Source organism: Bombus terrestris, chromosome 3 (genome assembly GCF_910591885.1).
Source record: "Bombus terrestris chromosome 3, iyBomTerr1.2, whole genome shotgun sequence".
In the NCBI taxonomy this organism is placed as follows: Eukaryota; Metazoa; Arthropoda; class Insecta; order Hymenoptera; family Apidae; genus Bombus; species Bombus terrestris.
In genome coordinates, this window is record NC_063271.1 from 1,798,103 (window position 1) to 1,813,378 (window position 15,276).

The 15,276-nt window shown below is 38.1% G+C and overlaps 2 protein-coding genes across 7 annotated transcripts; one reads left to right on the forward strand and one right to left on the reverse strand.

Moving 5' to 3' along the window:
* Positions 1-353: 353 nt before the first annotated feature.
* Positions 354-12,832, forward strand: LOC100644998 (nose resistant to fluoxetine protein 6). 6 transcript variants are annotated; one of them, XM_048414635.1, is made up of 12 exons: positions 354-427; positions 770-966; positions 1,472-3,698; positions 9,723-10,009; positions 10,085-10,260; positions 10,338-10,498; positions 10,671-10,805; positions 10,900-11,459; positions 11,605-11,910; positions 11,994-12,168; positions 12,253-12,395; positions 12,474-12,832. In XM_048414635.1, the coding sequence occupies exons 3-12, from the start codon at positions 3,392-3,394 to the stop codon at positions 12,600-12,602; spliced, it is 2,379 nt and encodes a 792-aa protein (XP_048270592.1). In that variant the 5' UTR covers positions 354-427; positions 770-966; positions 1,472-3,391; the 3' UTR covers positions 12,603-12,832. The 6 variants fall into 6 exon arrangements, with proteins under 6 accessions (XP_048270592.1, XP_048270593.1, XP_020718250.1 ...); XM_048414636.1 differs by having other exon boundaries at positions 2,902-3,698; XM_020862591.2 differs by having other exon boundaries at positions 770-895; positions 1,018-3,698.
* A 36-nt stretch (positions 12,833-12,868) lies between these two features.
* On the reverse strand, positions 12,869-15,123 carry LOC100645186 (26S proteasome non-ATPase regulatory subunit 5). The gene is made up of 2 exons (XM_003394266.4): positions 14,613-15,123; positions 12,869-14,371 (listed from the first exon to the last, which is right to left on the reverse strand). Exons 1-2 carry the CDS (start codon positions 14,792-14,794, stop codon positions 13,039-13,041), a joined length of 1,515 nt encoding a protein of 504 aa, XP_003394314.1. The 5' UTR covers positions 14,795-15,123; the 3' UTR covers positions 12,869-13,038.
* Positions 15,124-15,276: the final 153 nt, after the last annotated feature.

Below are 15,276 nucleotides of genomic sequence, written 5' to 3' on the forward strand. Positions count from 1 at the left end.
CGAGGTGTCGGATCTATATTTTGGGTAATAATTGAACTGGTTCGTAACAGTAACGATAAGAATCGTGACTAACTGTCATGAGATACTGACAGGAGTTAACATTCAGTCACGATCGTAATGTTTACGTTTGGCCCAAGTATCTGGTGGCGAGTCAGACGCGCGATATTTACGTTTGACCCAAGTATCTGGTGGCGAGTCAGATTCGCGATATTCATGTTTGGGTCAAAATCTTCATCGCGAGTCTGACTCGATAAAGTACGGGAAGGGTTAAAGATATATATACATACTAACTGGGTTACCGACCGGACACAGTTACTTCATTTCTGAATATACCGTTCGGTGTCGCCTCTTTCAAGTGTTTAAGTACATACTTTCCTTTCCACTTCCTCTTTACTTTTCCCCTCTTGGATTTGTTAATCCCACCCAAGTAAGTATTTATTTCTTTCCCACTTTTTATTTCTTTCTACCCCTTTCACTTCTCCCCCCCTTTTGAAGAAGACAAAACTTGGCGATACGATTTTAGCTACTGCTATTTATGCATAAAAAACATTAACAATGTTTTACAGGTGATATTATTCTTCGCTTGTTCACTATACCAACTTATATTCTTTCACTTTTTATCAGATTTCTGTTTCTATGGTACCCTTACTCCGAATCCGAGTCGACTTATTAAGATAATAGAAAAAAGACCAAGAAATAACTTTAATCTTAATTTTGCATCTAATTACTAATTACCACTATAAATAATTCAATTCTTTATTAATATTAGATACATTATTCACGATCATGAAATAAACGATATACTACGATACGATTCTTCTCATCCCCATCGTATGGAATGTTGGTTAATGAACCTACGGAAGAGTTTTTATGGAATTACCCGGAATAGGAAAAGGTAGGAGAGATTAGAAGGTTAACGTTGCTGGTGACATCTCTGATCTTTATCTCATGCGGGATTTGCAACAGGTATGTCTGCCTCAAAGACTTCATAATAATAATTTTTAAAATTAATTTTAGCTAAGCAGCGGCTCGGCAGAATACAACATAACATTTACAAATTGAAGCAAAGATCAAAATATAGTACCACGCTTAATGTATGTATCTCAAAATCTAGAAAGACGGCCATGACTATTTCCTGAATGGATACCATATTATTACAGCTACAATTTTATCGTTTTCGCCAAATATTCTATTAGAATAATTTATAATATTATAGAATTATATTGCCTATAAATTCTCTAATAACGAAAAAACGACGACCGCTGAAGAGAAATCCGCTTAAAAAGGAAGGTCAATCGCTAAAAGACTATTTTAGACCTTCGATGAAACGGGTTCCTTTCTCGTAAAAAAAAGAATAAGACGAAATTAGATTTTTTTTGACCAATTTCACTTTGCGAAAATACAACACTTATAATATTGTAAAATCCGTAATTATATGATCTTTTATTTTTCTTTGACGTATTATTTATAGACTAAACTACAGGAGCGAGACTTTGAATTGGTGATTTTCTCTCATCGTACAAACTAAATCGACATTGTCATGGTCAGTGTTCGATTAATATTCTACGAAGACTTTACCAAACAGCAACAAAGATATGCAACGTATTGCAACAACGTAAAAGTGCAAGTGCATTTATAAAACAAGTAACTACACTTCGTAACTGCATTGCGCCTATTTTTCACGCGATTCACGTTTTATTGGCACATGCCGCGAATATAATTCATCGACGTTCATGTTAATGGCTTTCTCAATGCGATATCCGTCGAAAATGTAACATTAACTTTCGACCAGGTAAGAAATTATCAACGATTGCAAAGGCTAATTATAGGTAGTAGAAAATTTGTATTTTGCCAGTCATTATGGTTTTTGGAGGAGGCCGTGTAGGATTACTAACGGAAATTATACGGTAGGATAGTAAAGTCTCGTCATGATAAAGAAAAAGGAAAACGAATTTCAGCACGACTGAGCAGCCAATGACAGCGTTTGACGAAAGTTTTGCGTCGAAGAAAGAGAAACACTCCTCTAATAGCATGAAATTTCTTTTGTGAAACTTTTATAATAGACTGTGCTGTCAATTTCAGACGAATTTACGCAAAACTTCACCGTAAACTTTGTAAGTCGTCGTATCGTACGCGACTCTATAGTCGATTCCACTAAATTAATCAATTTATTCAACGAGTATCATATACTGTGATCACTGTTGGTTCGTTGAAGTTTCTTATGTACCTTCGTAAAATTCATTATCTATGTCGATTAAACGTTCCTATTAAAGTATTCATGGAAAAAGGAGAAAATCTATTTTTTGCAACGTACCGAAATATTCTACGTAGAAAAGAAACTGATACAAGAGACGACGGTTGTTTAAACATCCTCATCCGTTCTGTATGATAAATCTGGTGTTATGTAAGCTTCGCAACGTTAATGAATAACATCTGGCTTTCTTCCTATCCTATCTTGTTTTTATACCAAACTCGAAAAAAAAAGAAATGTAACTTTGTTTAATAATTTACCATATTAAAGCGTAAACAGCGCACGTATAGAATATGCTGAAATATTTATTATCTAGAAATATTTTTTGCCAGTGTATTTCATCGGTCTTGAAAGAGATAAAAAAAGCAGAGATGTCTAACAACTCTCGTGTGGGAACTGCCTCTCCTTTCGAAAGAAACGACCTCTCACTGCCTCTTTCATTTTGTCAACAGACATGAAATTATGTTAACTATGAGTCTACGTAACGAGTTGTATTAAACAAAACGAGTATCGGGCTAAGGTAGCCACCGTTAGCGCTCACTTTTCGATATGGGGAGGTTTCTCCCCACCATTTTCTTGCACTTTCATTACTACCAAGATATTCAGCCGGCAAAGAAATTTTTCTACCACTGCTAGCCTCGTCGTCCTAGGTGATTCTTGGGCGTCAAATAAGAAGGAACCACACGGAAGGGAAGTCACACTGTCTGGAGTTGGAAGCCTAGTTCCAGATCGTTCAGGCAGTCGTACCGCGGAGTTCATACTCTCTCCTTCCGTCCACTCTCGCTACTTTCTCAAAAGTATGACAACTAGGACGGGAGGGCCTCGAAACGAAGGGCCCATCGCCGGATGAATCGGAAAATGCGACCAGAAAGATTCACGTGACTCTGAGAGGAGTTGAAGAGATCAAGATCCGTCGTTGTCAGAATAGACGAAGAAGGCTAGCTGGGCATCGACTGTGATTTCAAATATTTGTTTTGTGATAGTTTACGATTTCTAAGATTTCTAGCGTGCACGAAAATCTCCGATCGGATATTCACCGAAACTACGTTAGCGAGATGCGAAACGCGATTAGTCGAAGTTAATCGACCTGTGGACGATTCTATTTCTCTAGTGATTTGTGTAAAAGTAATTGAAAGAACGATGAACCAAAAGTGGTATCTCGTCGTTCTTTTCGCAAGCTTCGCGATCTGCGGGGTGATAGCTTCGACCGTTCCAGAGAATTCGGTACGAGACTCTTTGGCGGATCAGCGAGTAAGAACTTTTACCGATGCCGATAAGATTCCGGATAGAAATTGGACCACGTTGTCGGAAGCGTTGGACCTCTTCGATGTGCGTTATCTTGCCAAGAATTGGACAGAAGGAAAATATCCTGTTCAGAAACAGTGTGCCAAAGATATTACGAGGTATATCAAAGGATTGAAGAATCACGAAGACTGGGCTATAAAAGGTACGTCGAACTGGTCAAATTTCTTCTAAAAATGTCAATGGCTTCGGTAATCGGTTCCTGTTCAAATGTTTGGCCATCAATTATTCATCTGGAACTAACCGTGAGCAAACATTTTTCTCTTTTCTCGTGTACACGCGAGACAACGGTATTTCGTGAAGCGAGCAAAAATTTATTATACGAATAGAAAGTGTACGAGTTACAAAGGCCAGAGATACAATTAACACGGCGTATGATTTCGTTGGCTTTTGATAGAAACGTTTTCGGAGATTACGATGCAAATACGAGAAAGGAAGAAACGAACTCGAGCATAACGAATTTATCGGGAAATTAACGAGATTTATTCGAATCTCCGGCCATCTCGGATTTAACGTCTTTTATGAGATCGCACAACTGGAACAACGAATGAAATTCTACGCGGTTTAATTCACTTTCATCGGTAAGGAAATCGAAAGTCGATGGGTCACCGGTAACGGCGGGAGCTCGCCAGAATCGTCCTCGCTAAAACGCATCTGCCTTCCTCCCGGCAGTTCCTTTTGCTTTGCCTACTTTCATCGAGAAATTTCACTTTTCGCGACACAAAGAGCTACGCCATGGCTACTTGCATTACCGGCACAGGCTCGGCCCAACAACGAATCGCTTTCAATGTTTTACCGCTTCCCTCGGTCAATGCCACTTTTCGCAAGAGTCTCGTAGTGTTCCACTTTTCCGTAAGTATCGACAGTAACACGGCCGTTGTGGCTTTCTGTCTTAGGGATTCGAATATTACCAGCGTGACTTATGCCGAAAATTGGTACACCATATACAGATGCACTTTACTTCGAATTTTTTCGAAACGGAATACCGACGTGACATTTGCATCGGTTGCAACACATTGAAAAAGAATGCCACTCAACGCGCGTACTTAAATACTACCATCTACGCAATATCTAAGAATAGAATACGCTTTCCTACTGTCCGTATATTACTCGTTACACTTTTCGGGTCGCATTTTCAAACGCTCTCTCGCCATTTGGTACGACCAGGGTCGCACCTGATACAGGTGAAAGCGTTAGTCCAGACTTTTTCGATTTTAGACTTACGAGGCTCGATTTTTCCAACGAACCTCGGAAAACCAGTGCCGCTACTGGTTCACTCTGGCGTCACATATATCGTATCGCTGAATTTTTACTTAAGAAATGGACGAAAATAAGATCACGGAGAACGGATGTTTCGTACGACTAAATAAACATGTACGTAGTTGCGAGACGTATTCTTCGCGTCTATTAGAAACGACTCCTGGAAGATTTTATGCGACTGGCATAGCATAACATTGAAACTCCGATGATTAAACATCGTACGATTATTTTCGATTGTCTCGGGATTTCCGACAGCAGCGTCGGAACCGATGAACGGTACAATTCGCCTAAAGAGGAACAAACTGGTTTTCGTTCTGGTACTTTCGACATATCCTGCTACGAAGAAAGAGTTAGTGGATGTGTGTAGAAAATGAATAGCACTGAATGATTCGAGAAAGCAACGATTCACCTTCGAAACAGTTTCCATACGAGGGATTATTTTTCCAGGAAAATTTCGCCGTTAACAGGAAACGAACTCGAACGGGAAAGATGTTTATTTTGTTTAAATTTCATTTTTCTAAAACTCCCCATCGAGATAACCAGATAGAAAGCGTTATTTTACTCTCCGTTAATTCGATCAAGCGAGAGTAAAATTCCGTTAGGGTTTATTATTTCCGGTGAGAATTCTGTCTGTTAAATTCTGCCCAATTTCCAAGCGAAGGAAAAGTGCACGATGCGAATTTCATGACTTTCTCCTCCCGTGACGCTCTGTGTTCCATTATCATTGTAGGAAGTTCAAAGCGCAATTACGCGGTGAAAAATACCTCGAGGCTATTAGGGAGAGAACAAACAGCGTTAGAAACGCAATCTTTATGACATTCGAAATTTCTGTTCGTAACGGCACCAATCACGAAGCAAGTATTCGTCGTTCAACTTTCGATTATATTCAACTTCGACCGGCCTTCCCAAATTCTCTAATATAATTTTACGATATTCCACGTGTTAGTCGCATTCATCGTGATATTTAAACTTAGTTCGTAGATTTTCTTTTTATTTTATTTGAAAGAATTTTACAATCAATTCTCATTGAGAATTATAAGTAAATTATTCCGACGTGCCACTGTGTCGTGTGTAGTTGGTGGATGTAAGAAAAAGCTTAACTAAAAGAATCTCCGACATAACGAAGATATGATAGGCAGAGTACGAATTTCTCCATTGTTTTGCTTGTGTTTAAAAAAATATAAATTTGCATAAACATCCGCGATCCAGCTATGCCGAGATTCGGTGCTATTTCTAAAACAATGGACGAGTTTCTTCGATGGTGGCGCGTCACGCTGCTTAACTCGGCGACAAGCTTATGGATGAGTGTTCTTAGGATTTCCGCGAATATCCTTCGTGATACGTGTAAAGGTAACGTTAGAAAGTTTCAAGGAAGACTCGGTCTTCAGACACGGTCGAAGTAGAAACCGCGGCAATTATCGAAATTACGTCACACTAGATACAAAAACAGCCCGGAGAAAGGATTACATGGAAACCGGGCTTGCAAACGCAACTTTCACGTAACGCTGGACTTTTCTTCGGCTGTTCTCAATCCTTTATCATTCTGTTTCTCGGACTGCATAAACGCCGTGATATAATAACGGTTCGCGAACAACGTCGCCGAACAGCACCGTCTCAGTCTGCCGCTTCCTAGTTCGTGGAACACGCCGTCTCACGATCTATCGAAATCTTCACGCGGCCAGTTCTTGTATAAGACACGTAAACGCGTATGCAACCGCTTTCGACGAATCTTGAAATGCTTAAAATGCTCGTTTAGATTATAATTATACGCAGTTTACTCGTATCGGAACTTCTCTCGTGTCTGATTTATTATTTCGACCTCAGGATTACATAAACAGATATTTCCTTATGTACTTTCTATTATATGTTTCGCCTTCGAACAGGTTTCCTTCCACATAAACTTACATGGGCAAGTAGAACGCGTCCTACACGAGTGCTTATTCTATCCTGTTCGAAACTTGCACCAATTTCAATGAAAATCAGCCGAATTCCCGCAACCGCAAACAGACACCGATCGAATTGATTTTCGTCTCTCTTGCTCGACGAGGTGGCGGTTCTTTCTAAAATATGTACGAAAAGTAGGAAGCATATACGTATCTGCGTTCAAAGTTACGTAACGACATTCCTGTTGAATACATTGCTAGCTGCTTGTCTTATGTACGTCAAGACCCTTTAATTAACGACGACTAAAGCCCGTTAAATAGAGGGAAAAGCACGCCTTCGTACAAATAGCGTTCGTCGATAGAATTCCAGTGTTTAGAGTTATCTCGGTATTCGATCGAGCATTAAATTGTCAAGTTTATGAGCCATGTATGAAGTCGCTCGATCGTTCGTACCATCCAACAACAAGTCGATAGTTCGTAGGCGAGTTTCGATAAATTTTACTTGCAAAATCTGCCGATCGAGTACAAAGCCGCTGGCTAACGTAACCAACGGACGTTTTCGTTCATCGATCAGAGATTATGGAACGCGTTTAAGTGGCCGTTTCGCTTCCTGCTCGTTAGAAAACTGAATCAAACGCGTTATAATTTTATTCTGGTGTCGCATAACACAGCTTGATACAACCAATCGATGAACGTATCCTCGGATTATGGATTCCGGGCTTTATTATTAACGAGAGAATTAATGCGAAACAGGAATCAAGAAATCGCCATACTACCGATTTTTTTATAATCCATTATAAAAGGTCAACATGATGTAACCGAGGCCGATAAATTTACCTTCGTATGAATGTGTATGTTTAAATAAAATATTAGAAAACACGTAATAGAAATATTTCTAAATGATTCGTGTGTTAAGATCAACGAAAGTTCAATCATGCGTATATTAATATTGCGACACGAACGATTACGTTTAGGGGAACCTTTCTCTTTCCAAATTACTTTCCCTGATCGATCGTGCATACGTGCGATTTAAAACGTTTAGTCGATCGGAAGCGAGCGATAAAATAAACCGTTACATTCCACGATCCATAGGGGAACTAGTCGTTTCGAGTTAATCGCCAGATTCTGGATTAACTCACTTTAAAACTTCGTTTACCCATCGATTTTCCATCTAGTCGTTCGGTCCGATACGTAAGAAGTTGTAATCGCATTTCGTTCCATGAAATTTTATTATTTGCTTATTTTCATTCCAAGAATTTGAATAAATATCTCAATGGTGATTTTCAATTAAGCGACGGTCGTAATTAATCGTGATTCGCCATTCGAGCGTGTAAAAGTCAGCGTCTTTCCCTCGTTGGCGCGAACGCTGCGAGAAATTTCGTTACATTCGCTGATCGACGAATAAGGAGTACATGCAGCGAACTGAATCAGAGTTTTTTAGTAACTCTCGTTGCGATAGCTCTTGAACTTTATCAAGGAGACCGCGGCCATCAGCGTGTTATTCCAAGCGACAGACCTTGCAAACCGGTCGCAATCCCTGCATTGAACTCGTGGAATTCGCCTTGTTCCTTCCTCTAATTTCTTTTCCTTTTTTTCCCACAAGACTCTTTATCGACAGAAATCGATTCAATACCACTGTGTCTCGCCATTCGTTCGCTCATCCTACGTACGTCCTGAAAAGGTAACTGACGTTATAAAATAACGTAACTCACGAACTGCCGAATATTTTGAACGATAACGAGTCCCTTGTACGTTTCTTGCTCTCTTCCGTATTTGTACAAAGTACAAAGATTAGATGAAATTGAAAAGGAAATTGAACGACTATTGATAAATTAATGGGGCAAGAGTAAGCAAGATGGTTCCGTTCTTTCACGAATCAACGAGGAAACGACACGAGTCACGTGTAGAGATTGAACTTGACTTTCATTGTTCAACGAAAGATTGTGTCAGAGATCACCGCACGTACGCAAAATCCATTGTTATTCTAATTTCTTTGCGGTTACGCGTTTACGATTCTACTTTTGTGCGAATAGAATCGATAATAGGAGGTCTCTGAGTTGCGTTGTTTGTTGGGTTACGGTAGCGTTTGTAAAAGTCCCATTGATCGAATCGAAATACCAAATAGGCAAGGTCAAGAATTAGTCTCGAATTAGAATTGTTTGATTCGTAGATTCGTTGAATAAGACCAGCAGTGAAATAATAGAATTAGGAAAATGGAGAAAAAGCAATCTCAGTGGTAATATTCAACCGATGAGACGATGTACCAGCGGAAATCAATTACAAAATGTTTCGGAGGGAAACGTCGGTAAATTTGTTTCCGCGTAGAACGATGACATTGCGATTTATTCTACAGCTGCAATTTACGAATGATGTAACGAATCGTGATTAATAATTACGATACGCGCTGTATATACTACATAGCGATCTATGGAAACGGTTCGAACACCACCACGATAATGATTAGGATAATTAGATAATATTACTTTCTTCTGGAATATAGAAAGTTCTTGTTAGAGAACAGCTGGATTCCCAGCTCGCGATAGATGTCGTAATCTTTGGTAATGAAAATTATGTAGCAGAACCACGTCTACGATCGAACGGCTGTTATGAAAGTGTAAATGAATAGCGCGCGCTAATATTTAGCTTACGACATCAAACGATTCTCTGTTACTGAATATTAAATAAGAACGCGGGAAATCTCTATCGTATAAACGAACAATTATTCAGCGACGATGAAAATACCATGAGCATTCGAATCCTTTGTCAAGTACGTTTATATGCTACTCGCATAAGTTTCGAGGCATATCAAAACATTAGTCTTCCATTGGTATTTCATCCAAGGTAATCCGGAAATGGCCACTCGTCAGAGAGAAAGTGTCTTGAACGATGAAGTAGGTCATCGGCTAGGTAACAAGCAAGTCATCCTACACGGTAAAAGAGTACACTTACTGATTTCACAAAGCCTTTAAAAGATTTTGCTTTACTAATCAAAAGATTGCATCGATCAAATCTTTCTTCTCTTGCAGCGAATGATGCTTCGGGCAGATATACCAACGGCTTCCTATGGGGAAACTCCTACTATGTCGGTTCAGCTATCCAGTGTGCCTACATCAACGAAGACTATGGAAGAAAAATGGCGAAAATCCAAGAGAAACCGACGAAGGAGGCGAAAGAGTTTAACAGCGAGCCGCAAAAAATGCACGGAGGCCTCACTGAAAATAATCTCTGGACCGGGACAAGATCGAACAAGTCGCCTCACAAATTGGGATTTTATATGATGACCATTTCAGTGAATACCACTTTATTTCCTACGGTAAATAGTTGCATATTATTTAACAACTTTCCGCTTGGATAATCGTCTGTAATCGTTGCTTAACGTTAATTGCAGACAAGAATGATTTATCTAGGAGTATGTTTACCTTTCTCGTGCAACGCTTCCGACGTTTCTGTGATAGCAAAACTTGCTGGCAGCGAACAGGCAATGAAACATTCCACGCTTCACAAGGTTCGAGATCAGCATGATATGTACGATATGTACGAGGACCCAGTCTTCTGGATTCTATCGTATGTTGAATCGTATGAAAACCAAACTCGAGAAATGTTAAAATAAATGAAAATTAAAAGCATTGGGAACGTTTCAGTGGTGTGACCGTTGTGGTCGTCTTGCTGATGGCAATTGGGACCGGATATGATATCTATATAACGAGAAAATATACTCGAGGAAGAAAAGTGATTTACGATTTGGAAAGGCACGCGAAACTTGACCAGTTAACTGGCAGAAGTCAAAAGTCTCTCAATACTGGTAAGATAATTTTTCTCTTCGAACGTCCTTCTTGTAATGTTCCTTTTCTTGGCGCGGCTTCAAGGAAACGTAATATCTCTCTCATGCTCGTGAACAAAAAGGTGACTAACACTTACAGACGATCACAAGACAAGGACAGTAGCAAAGACTCTCTTATCATTATATTTCGCAGCTTTTCAAGGTAAGGTCTACCTTCCTGTTCCAGCGGCAGAAGCTATCATCAACGTACCTCAATCCTTAGCAATTAATAACAACAACGATCACGAAGTTAGTCTACGCTCAGACGATCCGAAAGTACATAAATTCAGTAAGCGATTCTTCGTTTTAATAAAACATCTTGATGCGTATTCATCATCAAGAAGCTGCAAGATAATTGCTAATCTTCCATTATTTGGTGCTAGGTGTCTTCGAAGAGTTGCTGCTTTCTTTCTCGGTTCGAGCTAATGTAAAAATTATTTGTGACAATAAAGTCGGAGGCGATACGATCAGTACCATTCATGGTCTCAGAGCGATATCCATGGCCTGGGTTATTCTCGGTCACACTTGTATTATCATATTCAAGTACTCGGATAATATGGAATATCGAAAAATTGTGGAAAGAAAATTCCTCTTTCAAACTATAACGAACGGAGCTTTCAGCGTCGATACGTTTTTCTTCATGGGAGGCTTACTCGTGAGTTTCCTCTACTTCAGGACAAACGCGAAAGGAGACTTGAATAAACTGACGCAGGGCACACGGGGCATCGTCGCAGGTGGCCTCAAGTTCATCGGTCTCCTCATGTACCGATTTTGTAGACTCACAGCTCCCTACATGTTCATACTCGGAGTTAATCAAATCGTAATGAAATGGTTTCATTCGAATTCCGTGTTTGAACCACCGACCGCGGATCATTACAACTGTCCCAATTACTGGTGGAGGAATTTACTCTATATCAATACTTTATTCCCGGTAGACCAAATGGTGAGTCGTCCGATCGTTTTTCAAATTTGTACAAAAATTTCCCACTTTAACTTGAACGAAAAGAAGAATATATCTATTCGCGCTTTGTAGCTTTGTAGTTTTATAATAATTTAAGATTAATACCTAGTATCGCGCATTTTTTCAGTGCATGATTTGGAGCTGGTATGTTGCGGATGACACTCAATTTTACATTATTGGCGCCGTGATATTAGTTTTAGCGACAAACCACTTTAAAATTGCAACCTTCGCGATGACTACTTTACTACTAAGCTCCTGGATAACAACAGGATACATTGCTTTGATAAATAATCACATGCCAAGCTCGGACGACCCGTTGGCGCTTTTCGATAAGATCTACGATAAACCATGGACTAGATTAGGTCCTTATTTTATAGGCATGTCGGTAGGATACTTCCTTTTCAAGACTGATTGCAAAATAAAAATGTCCAAGGTACATTGAAGTCAATAGTCGTGAAACAATTAATAGTCGAATAACAATAATTTTACTATGAATCATAATTTCATCGTTTTCAGACGACAATTTGCATAGGATGGCTCCTTTCTTTGGCATCTCTTTCAAGTTTATTGTACGGTCTGTACGAAACAGAACTTAGTCCTATAATGGCAGCTAGTTATTCTTCGTTAAGTCACAGCGTATGGGCGCTTGGTTTATCGTGGATCGTCGTTGCATGTAGCACAGGTTACGGAGGTAAACATTTTTTTTGGCAGCGATGATTATCAAAATAAAAATAGCTATAAAAACACAATTTTAATTATCTATACCTATATATAGGATACGTGAACAGTATTCTGTCAGCACCGATTTTATATCCAGTTAGCAGAATAACGTATTGCGCTTACTTGGTACATCCGCTTGTGATTCGAATGACACCTATGAACTTGGACTCACCACTTCATTTAGGAAAATATACCATGGTGCGTCGATATAAAAGTAACAAATTTATTTTCTCTATATATTTATCAATAGATTTAATATAACGATACATTTTTTAGATGATCACTTTCTTTGGAGCACTGGTTTCATCGTATATATTATCATTTATCATATCGGTATCCTTCGAAGCTCCTATTGTGAGCATGTTAAAGATACTTTCCCCCAAGAAACGAAAACGCATACAATGATGCCGTGACGCGATTATTCGGCATACTATAATTCATAAAATTATTTGTCTTTATTGTATGTAATTAATGTAAAGAAGAAATTAGGAATCAGTGAGAAAATGTAGACGCGTGCGTAAAAATTAAGCACAATTATACATTATTACACTATTCTGCATAGTAATGTAAGTATTTTGCGTAGTGTTAAGGTTACTATGTATTATTACTTATAAAATAAATTATTTACCTTTGTATATCTGCATTTCTCATCGTGCAAAAGAACAAAATCCTTATTTATGTACCATTATATTTTATTTGTAGATATAACATAGAAAATAAATAGTATATTTTTTGTGTTTACATAAAAAAAGTTATTCCACATCTTATACAATGTTTTTGGTAGATGCTAATAACTTTTAACACTCTTAACGTATAATAACAAGAAGGAAAACAATATAACTCATAGACCTCCTTCTACCGCAACTTCTGTATTAGTTTCGACATAATGCGGTCCCTGAGTTACAAACTCCACAAACCTTTGCATTATATTTGCATCGAATACATCTTGTTCAGCTTCGGCTAGCTGTTTTACAATTGCGTATTTAGCTTCCTTACATTCTTTAAATGATTCAACGTTCCTGTCCAACAGAAATTCAACCAGACCTGGGTAAGAGGATATGTATTCTTGACCCCATACTTGAGATGCCACAACTGCCATCACCTCTAAACTTGCTTGCCTAATATCTGCAAATGGTTGCCTACACAATGCCAGAATCATACCCATAGGATCATCGCACATAGAGTTAAACCATGATTTTGTCAGTGACAAAATTCTGTTGTCTTGTTCTGTTTTTTGTACATCAAGTATGAGAGCCAAGTTATTAAGCCCACGAATTCTTAATGCTGTAGGCATTCTTTGTATTATGTCAGCAATTTTTTTCAATGCACACGGCATTGCATCTCCCAAAGCTTGCAGAGCATATTTACCTTCCACGCGCGTAGAAACATGTCCCAATGTGTCTAAAGCAACACCAAGGATAGTTTGATCACCACTCTCTATTACTTCAAATAATGCAGAGACGACAATTGGATATTTTGAAAATATTTCGTTAGGCCAATAACGTGCAACATTTCCAAAAAATTTCATTAATCCAGGAATCAATAAATTTGACAATGGATTTTCATTGGCCTGTGTTATTTTTTGAACAAATTTTCTTATGACTTCTTGTTGCTCTAAATAATTTAATCCTTCCTCTGTTAATGCCAATTCTGTCAGGATTTCTAATGCATTTATCTGTAGCAATATATCTTCGTTTTCAAGCACATCGAATAAACTATTTAAAAATCCTGATTGAGCAGAAGCTTCTAGACCTTCTTTTGAAGATTTTGCTACATCCACAACAATTTCGTATATACGAAAACTAATAGTATCGTTTTTTACTAACAATCTAGCAAAACTTCTTAATAGTTCACCTGTGTATAAAATTTGTAATCCATTTGGATTTTTACCAATTTCTTTCATTATACGCATTGCACAATTAGCTACCACCAAATTGTCATCTCCGATCCTATTTATGACAGCAACCAGTAAATTGACATCTTTGAGCAGCAAAGGTAACTTTTGGGGATTGGAAACAATGCAGAAAATTTCATGCAACACAAGCGACCTAACTACATCAGCTGGATGAATTATCAACTGAGATATTTCTGTTGAATATCTTTGATATACTTCTCCAGGTTCTAAAATGCCAAATAATGCCTTCAAAATGTCACATACTTGATCTACAAATTCTCTGTAAGGGAAAAGTAGTAAATAGTTTTATAGTTATTTAATTTCTTGATGTTCTTCCACTATTGTATTAATATTATAATAGATTATCTAGCAAAGACGTAATTCTTTATTTATAATATATTTGCAGCTTTTTTCATCCTTCTTTTAGCAAAATATATAAAAAAATAAAAAGAAAATATATTTTAAAAGATATCTTGAAGGTCACTAAAGATTGTTTCATGAAATCAGTATTGTTATGATACCTGTCATTTGAGGTTAATTGAGCAAACAATAGGCTAAAATCCACATTACGAGAGATCTGTTCAGTTTCTCTATTGTTTAAACTTCCCAATTTTATTTTTACATCAGATAAAATATTATGTTTTTCTTCTACGTTATTTAGTTCGCAAAAACGAACAATTTTCGATTGCAACCACTCTGCCATGGCCGTTGCACTGACATTACTTTTTTGAAAGTATTGCCAGAGAGGAAATAAGAGTGTTCATACTTATGGTTCCGGTTGTTCCCGAACCAGTGCTGCTCTCAGCGACCCAATGCTGAAGGTATCTCACGTTATCATATACAAAAACCTATTTAATTCCACCACAATGAATAATATATTGAAATTATTGCATCGCTCCACTGATTCATTATCATTTGAGAAGGAAGATTTTCTTTTTTTCTCTAAAACAATTAATTTCTTTTTCTTAGGCAACTAATTTTAATTATTTTGGGATTTTGTCATTTGCATGGACTCTTATAGCGCGGAACAACAGTGGGTGTACCTCGTTTCTGTCACAGTTAAATAGGTTCTTGTATATGCTAGCGTGGAACACCTTCAGCAATTGGCCACGTGGTGCAGCACCTATACTTTGGGACACTTAGAACAATCGTGAACCTCCGTCAGAACCCTCATTTTCTCTTTGG

Excerpts from the sequence above, each read along its gene's own strand:
- LOC100644998 (XM_048414635.1), top strand. The coding sequence starts at position 3,392 with ATGAACCAAAAGTGGTATCTCGTCGTTCTTTTCGCAAGCTTCGCGATC. Across the intron at positions 10,261-10,337 it reads CCAGTCTTCTGGATTCTATC|TGGTGTGACCGTTGTGGTCG; the intron begins GTATGTTGAATC and ends GGAACGTTTCAG. Across the intron at positions 11,911-11,993 it reads GCAAAATAAAAATGTCCAAG|ACGACAATTTGCATAGGATG; the intron begins GTACATTGAAGT and ends CATCGTTTTCAG.
- LOC100645186 (XM_003394266.4), bottom strand. The coding sequence starts at position 14,794 with ATGGCAGAGTGGTTGCAATCGAAAATTGTTCGTTTTTGCGAACTAAAT. Across the intron at positions 14,372-14,612 it reads CAATTAACCTCAAATGACAG|AGAATTTGTAGATCAAGTAT; the intron begins GTATCATAACAA and ends TTTCCCTTACAG.